General features: G+C 52.2%; 1 protein-coding gene across 2 annotated transcripts; it reads left to right on the forward strand.

The window, feature by feature from the left end:
• Window positions 1–599: 599 nt before the first annotated feature.
• On the forward strand, window positions 600–17,498 carry Clec2l (C-type lectin domain family 2 member L). 2 transcript variants are annotated; one of them, XM_059256560.1, is made up of 5 exons: window positions 600–780; window positions 11,706–11,780; window positions 14,222–14,388; window positions 15,244–15,344; window positions 16,923–17,498. In XM_059256560.1, the coding sequence occupies exons 1-5, from the start codon at window positions 600–602 to the stop codon at window positions 17,032–17,034; spliced, it is 636 nt and encodes a 211-aa protein (XP_059112543.1). In that variant the 3' UTR covers window positions 17,035–17,498. The 2 variants fall into 2 exon arrangements, with proteins under 2 accessions (XP_059112543.1, XP_059112544.1); XM_059256561.1 differs by lacking the exon at window positions 11,706–11,780.
• Window positions 17,499–17,740: the final 242 nt, after the last annotated feature.

The following is a 17,740-nucleotide window of genomic DNA, read 5'->3' on the forward strand; positions in this document are numbered from 1 at the left end:
CCGGTTGGTTGGTTGGTCTGACTTTCTGGCTGCAGCGTTGCTCTGCCTTGTCCCCTTGGACCCTGGCTCGTTGGGTGGGATGTTTCTCTTAGCTGCTGAGAATCTGGGGGGGGGGGGCAAGTCTCAGCCTCCCACCGGTCTACTGTGTCTCCAGGTCACCCCAGGAACAGCCTACCCAGAGCCTTGTCCCGGGAACCCCCTTCCCCGCCTCCCCACACTCTTTAGATGATACCCATCAGGAGGCTCAGGGGGAGGAGCGCCTTGGCTCATAGCTGTCCTGGCCTTCCGCTGCTCGGGAGTAGGTGGCGGGGCTGGTGACCTGGGCCGTCCTCCCTCCCCGCAACCCCGCCCGCCCGCGGTCGCAGCTCCCGCGCCGTCCCGGCTCCTCCCCCGCGCGGGGCTCGGCGCGCAGGCTGCGGCGCGCACAGCGGGGACCAGAGCGGCTCCGGCGCGGGGAGCCGGGCTCAGCCCCGCTCTGCGGACGCCGCGGCCCGGGAGCACACCGAGTCGGCCTGGGGGGCCCGCGGGGCGCACGCAGCGCCGAGTGCGCGTGGGGCCGGGCCCCGCAGCCGGGGGCAGGAGTGCGCGCGCGCCACGGCATGGAGCCGGCCCGGGAGCCCCCCGCGCGCACCCGCCCGCCGCCCCCCGCCGCGCGCCCCGCGCCCGCTGCACCCAGGCCGCGCTCGCCAGCCGAGGCCGAGGCCCGTGGCCCAGAGGGGCTGCTGCGGCGATCGGGGTCAGGCTATGAGGGCAGCACCAGCTGGAAGGCGGCCTTGGAGGGTAAGCTCTCAGCCTTCCATCCCCCGGACCCCCGACTCGGGACCCAGGAAGTGGCCAGTCACCTTGACAGCTCGCAGAAGGGAGGGTGATCCGGATAATTCATTCATTTCGGGCCAGGCACCATGGGAGGAGGAGGGGCCGCTGGGGACCACCTCTGGTCACAGCCTTGACCTGCCTTTGCTGCCAACTCCCTCAGTGACCTTGGAGCACGCTTCATGCTCCAAACCTTAGTTGGGTCCGGTGTGAAGCACCTGCCCCGCTTGCTGGGTGGCGGCCTGAATCTATAGCAGAGAAAACACTTAGTACTTCATAAAAGCAAAAGCTCTGGTTCCCCGAGGTGATGCCTGTACTCTGTAGGGATGAGAGGGGCGCTCTGCTGGTGATGAGACAGATGAAGAGGAATCCCCAGAGGCCCTTTGTAGTGATTTCAGGGTGCCACCTATCCCTTCTTGTCATAGTGGCTCAGGGAGTGACCTCGGGCTCAGTGAGACCTCAGAGTCGACCCTAGGAGACAGTGAGGCTTCGAAGAGACTTTAAGTCCACATGCTCTTTTAGGAAACTTGTGATGGCTGCAGGTGAGTGGTACTGTTCGGGAGATGCTGGAGTTGGCCACAGGGAGGGTCAGCTTCCAGGTGCCTCTCAGGCTCCCACCCGGTAGGAACTGGGCAGCATTAACTAGGGACAGAGTCAGAGAAGGTGATCTTCCAGGGGTGTGGGACAGACAGGGAAGGAGTACCAGGCCAAGGAATGAAAGCAGGTAGCTGGAACTAGTCAGTCCCTTGTAGACAACCAAACCATAGGGTGCTGAGTACTGATGAAGGCATGGGGAAGGAGGGATAGAGGGAGAGAAAGAATATGAAAACGGATATATCTGAGGGACTACCCAGGCCAGACTACGGAGTTTGTTTGTTTGAAGGAGCGGTCGAGGGTCTAAGAGAGCAGATCTGAAGGGATAGACCTGCAGCAGATGGCTGGTGGGTGAGGAAGGTGGGTGGTGATCTGGAGGGGTAAGGCTACCCGTGCCCAGATAGGTGAGGGGGCTGCCGAGCATGGAGGACCCTTGGCCAAAGGCTGTGAGCCAGGGCAGGACACTGTCTGTGGAGGGCTGTGCAGACCCTGAAGAAGCCCAGTAGTGGTTAGGAACCATGGAGGCAAAGACATAGCTTCCCAGAAGCAAGGCTGTTACAGAGGAGAACCAGACCGCAAGCGTGTGGAATGGACTGACTAGCCCTTCTTGGATGTGTGTTTCTGGTTAGTGGTTGGGTTTGCCCTGTGACCTGAGCTTGCCCCCATCAACGAATGGTGTTTCTTGATGTCACCCCCGTCCCTAAGCTGTGTTTCTTCTTTCTTTTGTAAGTATTTGAAAGGGTCAGCTCTACTAACCTTTGCCTTACCCCCACTGGGTAAGGCGATTTTAGGGTAGTGTGGCTGGATGGCTCTGGCTCCATCTCTGGCCCTTAATACATCAACTCTTGTCTTCCTACGGCCAGTGTGGCTGACTGATCCTGCCCATCAGCTGAAGAAGAGGCTACACACTGGGCAGAAGAAAGGCGAGAAGCTTCCTGTGGTGGTCCAGCACACCATCGTGCTTGACATCTTCTCGCAGTCCAGCCTTGTCTCATCTGAACAGACATGGCACCTGACTGATGTCACATTGTCCCTCTGGTGGTCTCCGGTGCATGTAAGAGCACCCCCTCCCAATGGCTCTTGGGTGCTCAGCGTCTTGGCCTGCTGACAGTCCTACAGGACTTTTTAGCTCCATTGGTCCTCTGAGGGTCTTCTAGATGTTCCTTGGGTGTGCCCTATCTCCATCCAAAGAGGAGAGCCCATAGGTTAGGACTGGTCCTTGCCAGTGGCTGCCACTGTATGGGACCTTTGAGCAGACTTGTTCATTCTTTCTACAGTGCTAAGACACCTCCTTAGGCCCTGGGCATATCCATCCCCCAGAGAGGTCCTAGAACAGGGGTGTCAGTTTGGAGAGGTGCCAAGAGCTGGTACACTTGGGCCGCCTGCCCACGCCAGCTGGTGGGCTTCACTTATTTAAACCCTAGTTTCCTCATCTTGTGAGTCGTGTCACACTTTCTACCTCAGTGCTAATCAGAGAAAGTTCTGGAGGGTAGGTTCTGTTGTGGTGGCTCCTTTCCCAGCATAGACCCCAACAGCCTGGGTGAGGAGTCCAGGGAACAGGGGCGACCAGCTCAGCGGGAGGCCTTTGAGGTTGCCCTTGAGGCTGCTCCGGCTCCTCACTTCAGTTCCCTTGCTTTGCCCCGAGCAGCTGTGCCCCCTCCCCCCGTGGAGCTGGGTGTGTACCTCAGTGGTGGATCCACCCTCGAGAGGATGTGGGGAATGAGCGTCTTAAATATCTCACTCAAGGGCACACTGGCCGCTAACACACGAAACCTCCATGGTACCTGCCATTGGGTCCTCTGATGTGAAAAGCTTGTCTTTCTCTGGTGTGACCGAGGACACTAGCTCAGAGAGGCTAACTGGACTTTCTGGGCACACAGCTCTCCTCTCCTGGCTCCTCAGAAGAGTCTGCCACCCTCAGGAGGGAATTGGAGAGCTCCAGGCAGAAGGCTGGGGTCTAGAAGACAGTCTTCAGTGACCGGTTAGCTCTGGAAACAGAAACCAGACATCGGTTGGCCCGTGAAGGCTGCTTTCCCCGCGGGTGTGAGTCTCAGGTGAAGGCTGGTAAAGCTGACCCAGAGTGCCCCACTGGGGGCTAAAAACCCTGAAGATGATTCAAGATAGGGCTATTTCTAGCCTCGGGCCTGAGAGTTGGGCAAAGTGTTCTGGGGTAAGAGAGAGGGGACAGAGTGACTCTGCATACCTCAGGCTATATAGATTTCTCAGTGGTCACCAATTCTGAATTTTTAATGTTGAAAGTTTTTTTTATTAGGCACAAACCCACAACTTCCTGATCAAAACCACACACATGCATTTGGCAAAAGCTACCTAAAAACTTAAAAATTACCAAGCTTCACATTTGATCATTTTAAAATAGTCAGGATTATGCTTGCCAGGCTGTGCCCTGGATGGTTTAGACGTCAGCCGTGGGCCTTTTTTGGGATGTGGGTATGAGGGGGATCTGCGGTACGAAGAGCCAGTGTTTTCCAGTTGTCCTTTCTAATATTAGGCCAAATCATCCTCATTTAGAAGCCCAGGTAACCTGCACCTGTAACTCTAGCGTATGTGGATGGACCATTGCGTGGTGGGATGATGCTCAAGTTGGATGCTTGTGAAAAGTTGAACTGTGTTCACGCCACAAGAGCCACGGTGAGCCCTAACTCCTAGGACCTCAGAATTTGCCCTTGGGTGGAATTGTAGTCCTGGCAGACATGATTAGTTAAGAGGAAGCCAGAATGGAGTTAGCGGGGCCCCAATCCAATAGGAACTGGTGTCCTTAGAGAAACACAGCTCCACCCTGGAAGGCCATGTGCTAAGAATGACTGAGGCTGAGGTGGTAAAGTCATGAGCCAAGGACTTTCAGCAAAACAACAGAAGCTAGGATGAGTCCAGCAAGGCTTCCCTGAGGATTTCAAAGGCAGCATGGTCCCACCAACACCTCAATTTTTTGACTTCTGTTTTTCATAACTATGAGAGGAATCCTTATTTTTTATTTTTTTATTTTTTTAGTTTTTCGAGACAGGGTTTCTCTGTGTAGCTTTGCGCCTTTCCTGGGACTCACTTGGTAGCCCAGCTGGCCTCGAACTCACAGAGATCTGCCTGCCTCTGCCTCCCGAGTGCTGGGATTAAAGGCGTGTGCCACCACCGCCCGGCTGGAATCCTTATTTTTGAAGGCACCCAGTTGATGGCACCTTAGTTATGCAATTCGAGGAAGCAGGTACCATGTGGATTCCAGCTGTCCAGCCATAGGCTGCCAGGACGGTAGACAGTCAACAGTGTGTTAGGGTCATAGGGTGTCTGTTGTAGGGTTTCTGCTGCTGCAATGAAACACTGTGACCAGAAGCAACTTGGGGAGGAAAGGGTTTTTATTCAGCTAACACATCTATATCACTGTTCATCATCAAATGAAGTTGGGGCAGGAACTCAAACAGGGCAGGAATCTGGAGGGGCGCTGCTTACTGGCTCGCTTCCCCTGTATTGCTCAGCCTGCTTTCTTATAGAACCTAGGACCACTAGCCCAGGGATGGCACCACTCACCATGGGCTGGGCCCTCTCCCATCAATCACTAATTAAGAAAACGCTCTACAGCTGGATCTTATAGAGGTATTTTCTCAATTAAGGTCCCTTCCTTTCAGATGACTATAGCTTGTATCACAGTGACATAAGACCAGCCAGCATAGTGTCCTTCTTCTGTCCATGCTGCATGGTTTAGAGAAAGCATCCCCATGAAGAAGTGAAGAGGCTCTTCAATTTAGGTGATGATGGGGATATATGTACACACCCTCCTTTTCTACTAAGTCCCTACAACTCAATTGAATTGTAAGGCTGACCGAGGATACTGCAGTCAGTGTAGTATTCTGAATCCAGTCTGTATTGTGCTACGCAATGGCCGAGTCCTACATTAGGGAACTCAAAGGAATTCAGCACAGTTCTTAATCCCACGGAGCTTGGGCCTGGTCGTCACAGTGATGGTGCACAGAACTCACCATATGGGATGCAGTTCTAAGCACTCTGCTGCCCTCCTTCAGCAGCCACTGGGCATCAGTAACAGAAACCTTCATCAGACCCCAAGATCCAAGGATGCTCAAGTGCCTGAGATCATACTTAACACAGAATCGGCTCACATTGTCTCATATGCTTTAAACATCGCTAAATTCACCATAATATCAAATATAATGTAAATGCTAGGTACTTAGTTGCTCTTCTGTATTGTTAAGGAAAAACAACATGATATGAAGGTCTGTACATGCTCAGTACTGATGCAAATTTTTCTCATCTCAATCTAGAGTTGGTTGAGTGTGTGGATATGAACCCACAGATAGGGAGGGCCTTGTGTACATTGATATCTCATAAAAATCTGAGGGGTAGACACTGACATGAGGAAAGTGGAGCAGAACAGATGTTCAGTAACTTTATTATGTGTTCACAAGAGAAAAGATCAGAGTATGGCTATGAACCTGGGAAGTGATTTCAGATGCTGTATTCTCGTCCTCAGTAGGTAACTCAGTACACAGGCTTGAAGGAGGAGAGAGAAACAATATGCAGCAGTGTGCTCTCCACCGTAGCACTGTGTAGTTCTGGGAGACACAGACGGTGCTAAATCTCCCCCCACCCTCAGGACAGCAGAGCAATGGGGACGAGCTCAGAGTGTCAGGGCAGTATTGAACCTCCGCTCTCATACTTCCTGAAGCCACCCACCCAGACTCCTGGTGTGTTGTTGGTTGTCTTTACTTTTTGGCCCTTTGCTCTTTTGGGGGGCCCACCACCCAGCTCCCAAATAATCATACACGGAGTCTTATTCTTACTTATAAATGACTGGCCTTTGCTTGGCTTATTTCTAGCCAGCTTCACTTAAATTATCCCATCTACCTTTTGCCTCTGGGCTTTTACATTTCTCTATTTCTGTATATATTTTCTTTCCTTCTTATTCTGTGTGTGGCTGGGTGGCTGGGTGGCTGGCCCCTTCTTTTCTCCTTGATCTTTTCCTTCCAGATTTCTCCTTTTATTTATTTTTCTCTGCCTGCCAGCCTTACCTATCCTTTCTCCTGCCTCACTATTGATTGTTCAGCTCTTTATTAGACCATCAGGTATTTTAGACAGGCACAGTAACACAGCTTTACAGAGTTAAATAAATGCAACATTAAAGAATGCAACACATCTTTGCATCATTGAACAAATGTTCCACAGCATAAACAAATATAACACATCTTAAAATAATATTCTACAACACAGGTGGATGCAGGCATAGATTCCAGGTGTAGCTCAGGGTAGACCCCTACAGGAACCCAGTGTAGACCCCTCAAAGAATCCAGTGCAGACTGCAGCAGGACCCCAGCATAGACCCCTGAAGGACCCCAGTGGAGAACCCCAGCATAGACCCCTGGAGGAACCTAGTGTAGACCCCAGTAGAACTCAACATAGACCCCCCCTGAGAAATGTAGCATAGTCCCCTAGAGAAACCCAGCATAGACTTCTGGAGGAACCTAGTGTAGCCCGCTGATGGAGCCTGGCATAGGCCTCTAAACCTAGTAGAGATTGATAGAGGAGCTTAGTGTAGACCCTTGGAGGAGCTTAGTGTAGGCCTCTAGTGGACCCCAGCATAGACTCCAGGAGGAATATAATGTAGACCCCTGATAGAGCTCAGCATAGGTCTCTAACAGCCTAGTCTAGACCCCTAGAAAATCCTAGTGTAGACCCCTGGAAAATCCTAGTGTAGACCCCATTGGTGGAGCCCAGTGTAGACCCCTGGAAGAGACAAGCATATAGCCCTGGAGGAAACTATGGTTGAACCCTGGGATAGCCCAGTGTAGAACTGTGGAGGAACACAACATAGACCCTTGGAACAGCCCAAGGTTAACTCTCTAGAGCAGTGGTTCTTAACTTTCCTAAGGCTGCGACCCTTTGATATAGTTCCTCATGTTGTGGTGACCCCCAACCATAAAATTATTATTATTATTATTATTATTATTATTATTATTATTATTATTATTTGTCTTTTGAGATAGGGCTTCTTTATGTAGCCCAGGCTGTCGTAGAGCTAGCTCTGTAGCCCAGGCTGGCCTCAAATTCACAGAGATCCACCTGCTTCTGCACCCTGTGTGTTGGGATTAAAGGCGTGCGCCACTATCACCTGGATCATAAAAGTATTGTTGTTGCTACTTCAGAACTGCATTTTGCTACTGTTATGAATCCTAATGTAAATATCTGTGTTTCCGGGTGGTCTTAGGACACCCCCCCCCCCGAGGGGTCGCAACCCACAGGTGGAGACCCACTGCTCTAGAGGAACCCAGCATAGGCTCCAGTGGAGCTCAGTGTTGACACCCTGAGGAATCCAGCTTAGTTCCTGGAGAAATCCCGCATAAACCCCCGGTCCAGGCCAGTGTAGACAACCGGAGACCTCTGTGGAGCCCAGTGAATTTCTGATGGTGCACAGACCTTGCTCAAAGGAATGATTCCAAAATGTTTGTGGATCTTACAGGTGAAGAACACTGAATACAGGATTTCACTCTCCACCCCTTTCACAGATATGGACCCCAGATCTAAATAGCCTGTCCCCATCTCTGGCAGGAGCTTGAGGTAAAACTCTCAAGAATCAGGGCTGCTGTACAGGACTACATAAGGAGCAGGGCGTGGAGTCCACCTTCACACACTAAGTGTGGAGGGCACTCCCACGAAGAGCCTCTCCAGGCCTGTCGCCTCAGGGGAGGAAACAGAAGAGGTTCCTCCAGAGACTCCCATCTACCCAGGTGGAAAAAGCCAAGACATTTAACAGCCTCGGATCAACCCAGGCAGAGCCCCTGCCATGCTCCCACATGTGGCAGTGGGCTCACAGGCTCCAGGGAACCCCTTATTCCTCCTGCCTTAGCTGTGAACAGTAACCAAGCACCTCCAGGAATCGGAATAAGCATTTTGAAGACTCTGTGGGGAGGAGTCTTCCCACCTCTCCTCTGGTCAAACAACTTCAGTAGTCCCTTCAGAGAAACTATGACATCACTAAAGACGAGGTCGCTCTAAGAGAGGACACCACAGCACAGCTGGAGCAAACCCCAAACACCTTAGATTATCATCACAGAAGGGAAAAGCCTGGTAGAAGGGTGAGGGGATGAAGTTGAAGAAATCCTCCCAGAAATAAACCAAAGAGGTAAAGAGCTAGAAGGAGGAGGGGGAGGAGGAGGGTGGAGGAGGACGGAAGTAGAGAGGAGGAGGGACAGGGGGGAGGAGGACCAATTTAAGAGCTCAAATATTTGGAGACTTTTGACTTTTAGGAGGAAATCAGAAAATGAGAGAGAAGAAATCATCAATGATATAATTAAAGAACAATTTTCTGGCCCTGAAGGACATGAATTTCCAGGTTGAAGGGATCCATCAGTTGTCTACTAGAGTAGATAGAAATATCTATGTCCAACCAATGTATGACGTGCAGGATGGGTATCTTGGATAGAAGCACATTCAGGAGTTGAAATAAAATGGCTCATGGTGAGAATAGAGAGAGGCTTTTCAAAAGCGACAGTGGTGCCAGATACAATAAATACTTCCAAAGTTCTGAAGAATGACTTCAAGATAAGATACCACTCCAGGAGTACCGTTCACCACGGTATTGAAGAAATCTTGCTTGGTGTTATGGCAGACTGTGTGTGTGTGTGTGTGTCAAGTCAGTACTTGCTGGAAGAGGGAGAGGCTGGAAGAGGGATCTGGAGCTACAGCTGGAGTTCCTGGCGGTTGTGAGCTTCCTGATGTGGGTGCTGGGAACTGAATTCAGGTCTTCTGCAAGAACAGTTTCCACTCTTTACAACTGTTTATCTCTCTGTCCTGCAGGGCCAGAAAATTGCTTTTTAATTATACCATTGATGGTTTCTTCTCTCTCCTTTTCTGATTTCCTCCTGAAAGCCAAAGTCTTCAAATGTTTGAGCTCTTAAATTGGTCCTCCTCCTCCTCCCCTCCGCCTTTCTGCTAGCTCTTTTTTTTTTTTTTTTTTTTTTTTGGTTTTTCGAGACAGGGTTTCTCTGTGTAGCTTTGCGCCTTTTCCTGGAACTCACTTGGTAGCCCAGGCTGGCCTCGAACTCACAGAGATCCGCCTGGCTCTGCCTCCCGAGTGCTGGGATTAAAGGCGTGCGCCACCACCGCCCGGCTTCTGCTAGCTCTTTACCTCTTTGGTTTACTTCTGGGAGGATTTCTTCAACTTCATCCCCTCACCCTTCTACCAGGCTTTTCCCTTCTGTGATGATAATCTAAGGTGTTTGGGGTTTGCTCCAGCTGTGCTGTGGTGTCCTCTCTTAGAGCGACCTCGACCTCATCTTTAGTGATGTCATAGTTTCTCTGAAGGGACTACTGAAGTTGTTTGACTAGAGGAGAGGTGGGAAGAGTGTGAACTGAGTGTGAACTGTTGTGAAGTTCACAGTTCACACTGTTTATCTCCTGGCCCCCTGGTGGTACCCGTGGGGCAGCCACTAGAAGGTGTGCTTAAGATGAAGGTGTGAACCACACAGGAGCAGACCCTGGGGAGGAAGAGCAGGAAAGCAAACAGGATTGGGCCAGAGAAACTCTCGGGCCACTGGTTCAGGGGTCTCCAGGGTGGCAGCCAGTCAGACTACCAGGCCAGGAGGGTCCAGAGGCCACGACTTTGAGACAATTGTTTTGGACTGAATGTTAATTTCCTCCCAATATTCACACGCTGAATTGCTAAACACCAATGTATTTCTACATTTAATGATCAAGACAGTAGAAAAGCCAACCAAAAAGTTTAGAAGAGGCATTCCTATCTCCCAAGATGCCGTAGATAATGGTGATGACGATAATAGTAAGAAAAAGGAGAAGTGTGGGGAACTGGATCCCTGCAGTGTTGCTGATAGAAACGTAAAATGTTATAGTCACTGTGGGAAACACTTTGATGTTTCCTCAAAAAGGTGCACAGAATTAGCACATGATCCAGCAGCTCTGCTCCTAGTCATGGACCCCAAAGAACCAGAAGCAAGGGCCCCAACAGACTTGTCACATGTCCCTAGCTGTGCTGTTAGCAATGGTCAAAGTGAGGCAGCCCGAGTGTCTACCTGGTTTCCCTTCTGTTGCTGTGATAAAAACCCGAGACAGGAAACAATTAGGGTTTATTTCAGCTCACAGTTCCAGGCTCCAGTCCATCATTGCTGGGAAGTCACAGCAACAGCTTGGAGCAGCTGGTCACATCTGCAGTTAAGGGCAGAGAGAAATGGACGCATGGTGCTTACCGCTCAGCACACGCGCTCTACTCCACACTTGAAGCAGGATCCCAAGCCAGGGAAGAGCGCCACCCACAGGGCGCTGGTTCTTCCCACAACAATGAACACAGCCAGAGCAGTCCCCCACCGACATGCCCAGTCTGAGCTAGACAGCCACTCACTGAAACCCTCTTCCCGGGTGATTTAGATTGTGCACGTTGACCATTAAAACTAACCATCACCAATGGGTAGAGCAACTGTGATATAGCCATAAAACTGAATAATGAACCATAAGAAGGGTAAGGTTCTGTTGCATGTTACAACATGGATGAGTCCTGAAAACATGTTTAAGTGAAATAGGCCTGACACCAAAGAAAAAGCACCGTAGGATTCCACTCACGAAATAAGTAGGGTAGAGACAAGGCAGAGGGATGGCGGCTGGGAGATGGGGTGCGGGGGTTGCTGTTTAGAGGGCAGGGAGCCTCTGCTACAGAGGTGAAAGCTTTGCAAACAGATCATGGGCCTAGCCTGGCTACGCAAGGCTATGAATTGAGCACTTAAAATGGTTAAAATGGCAAATTTTAGGATGTATTGTATATATCTCACAAGATACGTATCCCAATAAAATAAGAAACCTCTCTGTTTTAAGTCTTAACGGTTTACTTTGTCACGATAAAAGTGTTAAGTGGAAATAAAAGTGAATAAGGAGAACCTGGAGGAGTGGGTGTGGGGTGACAGATAAGGATGGTCAAGAAGCTGGGAGGTCTGGTGGAGGAGGAGGGCCTGGGGAGCAGACACCCTGGCACAAGGCTGTGAGCGTGGAGTGAGTGAAGCCTGGAAGGTGCTGGAAAAATGACAGGAGAGTCTAGGTCAGAAAACTGTGGCTGCCACAGACAGTCTGTGGGCAGCAGAGAAAACTGAGGCTGTGGTCCAGAAGAGAGCCCCTCAAAGGGCGGGCATTATCCCCGTCCCCCTGAGGGCTGGTTCCAGCTCTCGCTCAGTTCCACCCGATAAGGCTCTTGCTGTCAGAACTTGGGGATGGTGGTGGGGGTTGGAGACAGGACAACAGGGTGGCAGCTGATACTGACCCATTTCTCTTCTCCTTAGATACCACCACCCGCCTGCTGCTGGGGGCCATTGCAGTCCTTCTCTTCGCCATCCTGGTGGTGATGAGCATCTTGGGTGAGTGTGCACGTCAGAGTGTGTCGGCAGCGTGGCTTCTACACACCTGATCCCAGCATGTCTAGCTAGGCAAATTCTTCCGAATATTAGAAATAGGGGAAAACACACGGTAAATTAGAAGTAAAGTGGTTGGTTGTTTATAAAACTGTAGTCGAAAATACAATTCCACATGGACTGTGTGTGTCCCATTCACTGATCATGTAGGAAGCAATGGTAGCAAGGAATTAGTTCATAAATGCCATGGGCATTCAGAACAATCTAGGCTAGGCAGGCAAAGCCTATTGGAGGTGATAATTTGGAGATACGAGACTTTAAATATCACATTCATTCAACAAACACTTGTTGAACTTGGCTACATGTAAGACCCTAGACTAAGTGCTGGTGTGGGGTGGAGTCTAGGGAGAGGGAGGGAGAAGGGAGCGTTCCCTGCATTTATTGATTCTCCGTTGTTTTTAGCTCAAATTAACCCTTATGCCAAAGGGGCATCCTTTGGAGTGGAATACTCTAGATGCTACACAGGCTTACAAACAAGGAGTGCTTCGTGCTAGTGAATGGGTTGTAAAGCAGGGCGGACGACACTCCCAACAGGGATATGAGTGCCCTGGGGAGACTTCTGGAAAATGTCTTGGCCTCTGTGGAGTTTGTAGAAGTGATTGAAGTTTTTCTTCTCCTCCTCTTCTTCTTTTTGAGACAGGCTCTTATGTAGCCCTGGTTGGCCTTGAATTCCCTGTGTTGTTGAGGCTGGCCCTGAACTCCTGGTCTGACTGCCTCCACCTCCCCAGTGCTGAGATTAAAGCTGTTCTGTGCCACATCAGGTCTGTCTGGTGTGTGCCAGCATCTCTGGCTTGTGGAATGCTGGGGACCAGACCCAGGGCCTTGTGCATGCTAAGCAAGCACCCTGTCAACGAGCTGCCTCCCCACCCTCCTGTCCTCAGTCTTTCAGTATTTTATTTTTATGATTGTGTGTGTGTGTGTGTGTGCGTGCGTGCGTGCGCGCACACCTGTGTGCAGGCAGACATGGTGCTGGAGAAGGTGCTGAAATTTCGACATCTTGATCTGCAGGCAACAGGAAGTGAACTGAGACACTGGGTGTAGCTTGAGCACTGGAGACCTCAAAGCCCACCCCCACAGTGACACACTTTCTTTAACAAGGCCACACCTACTCCAACAAAGCCACACCTCCTAATAGTGCCACTCCCTATGAGATTATGGGGGGCCAATTACTTCAAACCTCCACAGTCAGCTTTGGCTACATGAGACTGTCAAAATCCAAAACTAAAACTTACCTATAAAACTTCAAATGAGCCAAGCACTGTAACTCACGCTTTTAATCCCTGAACTTGGGAGGCAGAGGCAAGCAGATCTCTGTGAGTTTGAGGCCAGCCTGGTCTTACGTAGTGAGGTTCAGGCCAGCCAGGGCTACATAGTGAAACCAAACAGAACCTCAAATGATCCCAAGAGAAGGAGAAACGTGTAGAACAAAGCCAGGCAAACTTCTGGTTTTGAATTGACATGTGTTCTGATCTCCAGGAGACTCAGAGTGTAAGTAAGCACATGGCAAAGAGGTCTTGGAGGGTTGATGGACATTCTGAACTGCTTTCCCAGAAAAGTGTGTGTGTGTGTGTGTGTGTGTGTGTGTGTGTGTGTCTGTGTGTGTGTGTGTGTGTGTGGGTGTGTATGGGTGTGTCTTTGTGTGTGTGTCTGTGTCTGTGAGCTACGGAGGACCAAAGAGGGCATGGGATCCCCTGGAACTAGAGTTGTAGACAGTTGTGAGCTGCCATATGGTTGCTGGGAATTGAACCCAGATTGTTTGGAAGAACAGCAAGTGCTGTTAACCTCTGGGCCTCCTCTCCATCCCCCTCCACTTTAAAAAAGTACTCTTTATTTAGTGGTGGGGTTGTGGGTGTAGCAGTCAGGGGACAACATGCAGGAGTTAGCTCCCCGCTTCTCACTGCCCACTGCGTGGGTCCCAGGGATGCAACTCAGGTTGTCAGGCTTGGAGGCCAAGTGTCTTTCCTCACGGAGCGAGCCATCTACCTGGCCCAGCACTCAAATTTAAAAGGAATTTTCTAGAAGTTCAGTGGTAAGCAGGGTTGTGGAGCTAGCCAGTGAGGGAGAGCGTGGTTGTGAGGGTGGCACACTGTCCTGGTGGTCCGAGTTCCTAGGGTTAAGAGAGAGGTCTTTCCTTGGGTTTGTCCCTCTACTGTCCCCCACGGTAACACACTGGCCACCTTCCTCAGTGGCCCTCTTCCTGTCCATTTCATCTGGAACTCCTCCCTGAGGCACGGTGACGTCAGCAGTGCCGCTGAAGGGCACTGACGTCCAGACAGAGGGAGGGAGCTGTGGGAAAAGGACTGGAACACAGTGTCACCAGGCATCCTGGGAACATGGCAGTGGCCAGGCACACCCTGAGACACTCAGCCCCTTCCGTCTCCCTGCAGCTTCCAAGGGCTGCATCAAGTGTGAGACGCCCTGCCCTGAGGACTGGCTGCTCTACGGGAGGAAATGCTACTACTTCTCTGAGGAGCCTAGAGACTGGAACACCGGGAGGCAGTACTGCCATACCCACGAGGCAGCCCTGGCTGTGGTCCAAAGCCAGAAGGAACTGGTGAGAGCCTGGGTCAGAAGCGGGGGTGGGGGAGTGGGGGTGGGGGTGGGGCAGGCCCGTGCCCGACTCTAAGGGGAGATGCACACCCAAGTGGAATGGCCCTCTGGGTGCCTGTGTCCGGTCACTCAGCCACTGTACAGCCATGGGGAGACAGGTGAATCCCCTGGGGTCTGACCACTTGAACTTCCAGCCTCCAGGCCACTTCTATCCAAGGCAGCTTGGCTGCGCTAAACTCAGTGTTAAAAGGATGGATTAGAAGATGTGAACACACGTGGACAACGTAACAGACACTCTCATTTCCTCCCATCTACATCAAGGCATTGCCTCTCCTCACACCTTGAGCTATTTTGCTAATAGAAAGGTTAAAGAGACAGAACCCCTGATCTCTTGGTCATTTTGGACGTTGTGCGCTGCACACTCCTAAACTAGGAGTCGGTCTCAAAACCAATTTGTTTGTCTGTGATGCACAGTATTTCTGTGCCACTTTCTGAGAAAGTCCCAGAAGTACAGGTAGGATAACCTACTGTGGTAAGATTTGGCCAGGCATCTAACCTATCCTGTGGGCCATCCCCAAACTCCCAGCTACTTAAATGAGGCCAGCTGGGGGGTGGGGCCATTTTCAGGCTGTCGGGACATCTGTGGCAAGCTTGGGAAGCTGCTCCGGTCTTGCTCCAGCAGTGTGACCGTCCAGGGCTCTGTAGTCATTGATCCACGCTCTCCCAGCAAAGTGACACACCATCTCAGTACCCACCACACCTCTCCAGAGCTGCATCTTCCAGGCCGAGCCCCGGCTTGGGTTGGGCAGCAGTCACAAAAAGGTCCTCCATGCCCTGGTTTCTCTCTTTCCGTTCGCAGGAATTTATGTTCAAGTTCACACGGAGGGAGCCCTGGATTGGCCTGCGCAGAGTTGGAGACGACTTCCACTGGGTCAATGGGGACCCGTTTGACCCAGACACGTGAGCTGAGACTCCATTTTCTAGGAGAGAGTTGAGCTTAGACTGGGAAGGTGTAAGCCCCAGAGGGCACCTCTTGGACAGATATGTGTGTGGGTTTGTGCTAGCTAGAGTTGATAGGTCTCTAGGGCAAGTGTGTGTGTGGGGGGTCTGTGGCAGGGTCCCTTTGTGAAAGTGTCCTGATTTCCCTGTAAGTCCGGCCTGGTTTGGTAGCCCTGCCATACACAGAGCTAGCTTCTCAGTTAAAGGTGCAGGTGACCTCTATCTGTGACTACCCCATCTGCGCCCCTCCTGTTGGCCAGAACTTGGTCCCATGTCCGCACCTGGTTGCAAGGGATGATGGGAGGTATGGCTTCTGTAGGTAGTGGGCCCCAAAGGCATCGTGGCAAAGGAAGACAGGAACTCTGAACACAGTTGCCCATGGCATCACTGATCACCTTTTTCTGTGACAGCATCTTCTGGCGCGGGTGCCCTGGGGGAGGTGTTGGGCACACAGTGGTGCTGTGTTTGTGTGGCCCACGTGATGGGGCAGTGACCTCGGGCAACGGGGGTAGCAAGTGCAGCTGTGGAGGTGGATTGTGGTGGCGGAGGTCTGTGTGGTGACAGGGTAGGCTTAGGGACAGGCAGGTCACTTCAGCTGCTAGTCCGGACTCTACCTGTGGAGCCCTGTGCCCTAGGGTGCCGGGTCGGAAGGAGCATGGCTGCCAATCTGACGGAGGTGGTAAGAGTGTCCCCAAGGCAGGAGCTGAAGTGAGGCGGGCAGCGGGGGGGCTGGTGACAGTGTGGCCCACCTGAGCCTGGTGCCAGCCAGCGGCCCTTCCCGTGTCTTTTCCTGCCACCCTAGTGCTCAGGGGCTCCGCCTCTTCCCTCGCCACTCCCAGGCCAGACCACAGAAGAGCCTTTCTTTGCCTTTCTGGAAACTTCTTGCTGTTAGTGTCCCAGGGAGTTCCGGAGGCTAGGGTCTCTCAAGGGCTGACCCCTGGGCAAGGACCTTGCACGTGGGTCCCCACCTTTCCAGCTACCAGGGAGCGAGCAGAGACCGGGTGAACAAGCATGGTTTTTTCGGAATGCTCCCAGGGCTGTGCGTGGTTTTGGTGAATGCCAGGCCATGCGGCCCCATTCTTCTGTGTGACTACATTCCTGAGCTTTTACTGTGTGCTGTGAGGGACACTGTGTGCTGTGAGGGAACCAAGAGGAGCAGGGCGCAGAACCTGGACCCTGTTCAGAAGCTGGCTGCCTTGGGGACTGGTGGGAACAGACAAGCCCCTCAAGGCTGTGATGAGAGGTACCTCATGGTGCAGACAGGGTTCTGTGGGACGTAAGGTGGGCAGAGGGTAGCTCTGAACTGGGCACCTTGGAGCTGACCTTAGAAGGAGGTAGAGTAAGGAAGGCAGGGAGCTTTGGTGGCGGGTGTGTGGATGGTTCCGGAGCCTGGAGCATAGAATTGGGGACTAAGCCGGCAAGGTGCACCAGTGTCTGTCTTGGAAGATACTCCAGCGAGGGCCAAAGGTGGGGACAGGACCTGTAGGACCACCTGGGACGGGCAGCACGCGAGCACCTGACCTTTCTCTTCTATCACAGATTCACCATCTCGGGTATGGGGGAGTGCGTCTTTGTGGAACCCACCAGGCTGGTGTCAACGGAGTGTCTGACCACCCGGCCCTGGGTGTGCAGCAAGATGGCCTACACGTGACGGGGCTCAGGTCGGAGGTGGCCCTCTGCCCAGGCCCGAGGGCAGTATCTCTTCTACCACTCGCTTCCAGCAGGAGCCGCCACCCTCTCTGAATGGAAGTAGTGGGGAGGGTGGCCTCTGTCACCATCCCCTCTCAGGCTCCAGAGCTCTGAGGCCCTGGTTCCTGGTCTCTCTTGTCCCCAGGCAGGTCCTGCGGCTTAGCAGTTATATCTCATGTGCTAAGTAGTGTAGACATCTTGCCCCCATACACACAAGCACACATGTGTACACACATGTACGCACACGTACACAACACACGTGCAGGCTCTCCGTAACAGGTCACCCTTCCTTGGCTCTGCCTGGAAGCTTCCTTACTGCAGTCCTGGTGCTTCTGGGCAGAAGAGGGCCTGACACGGATTGTGTGGCTTTTGGCTCAGCAGCTTGTCCTCCCAGTGGCTTCTCTCAGGTGGCTGGGGGAGGCAGGCAGGTACAGCTTCCTCTGCACCTTGGAGAGAACAGCCCAGGGCTGGAGGCCCCTCTGTCTGTCCTCCCTGCCTTCCCGGGGTCCTCAGGCAGGGCCCCTGCTGTGCTGAGGTGCTGATGTATCGGTCACTAATGGAATAAAGACATGACTGCATCTCTGAGTCTGCTGCCGTTTGTCCCGGGCCATCGCTTGGGGAGGAGCAGAGGGGCAGTCTCTGGGGGTCACCATAAGGATGCAGGTGTC

The sequence above is a fragment of the Peromyscus eremicus genome, chromosome 3 (genome assembly GCF_949786415.1).
Source record: "Peromyscus eremicus chromosome 3, PerEre_H2_v1, whole genome shotgun sequence".
Classification (NCBI taxonomy): domain Eukaryota; kingdom Metazoa; phylum Chordata; class Mammalia; order Rodentia; family Cricetidae; genus Peromyscus; species Peromyscus eremicus.

Excerpts from the sequence above, each read along its gene's own strand:
- Clec2l (XM_059256560.1), top strand. The coding sequence starts at position 600 with ATGGAGCCGGCCCGGGAGCCCCCCGCGCGCACCCGCCCGCCGCCCCCC. Across the intron at positions 781-11,705 it reads CTGGAAGGCGGCCTTGGAGG|ATACCACCACCCGCCTGCTG; the intron begins GTAAGCTCTCAG and ends TCTTCTCCTTAG. Across the intron at positions 15,345-16,922 it reads GACCCGTTTGACCCAGACAC|ATTCACCATCTCGGGTATGG; the intron begins GTGAGCTGAGAC and ends CTTCTATCACAG.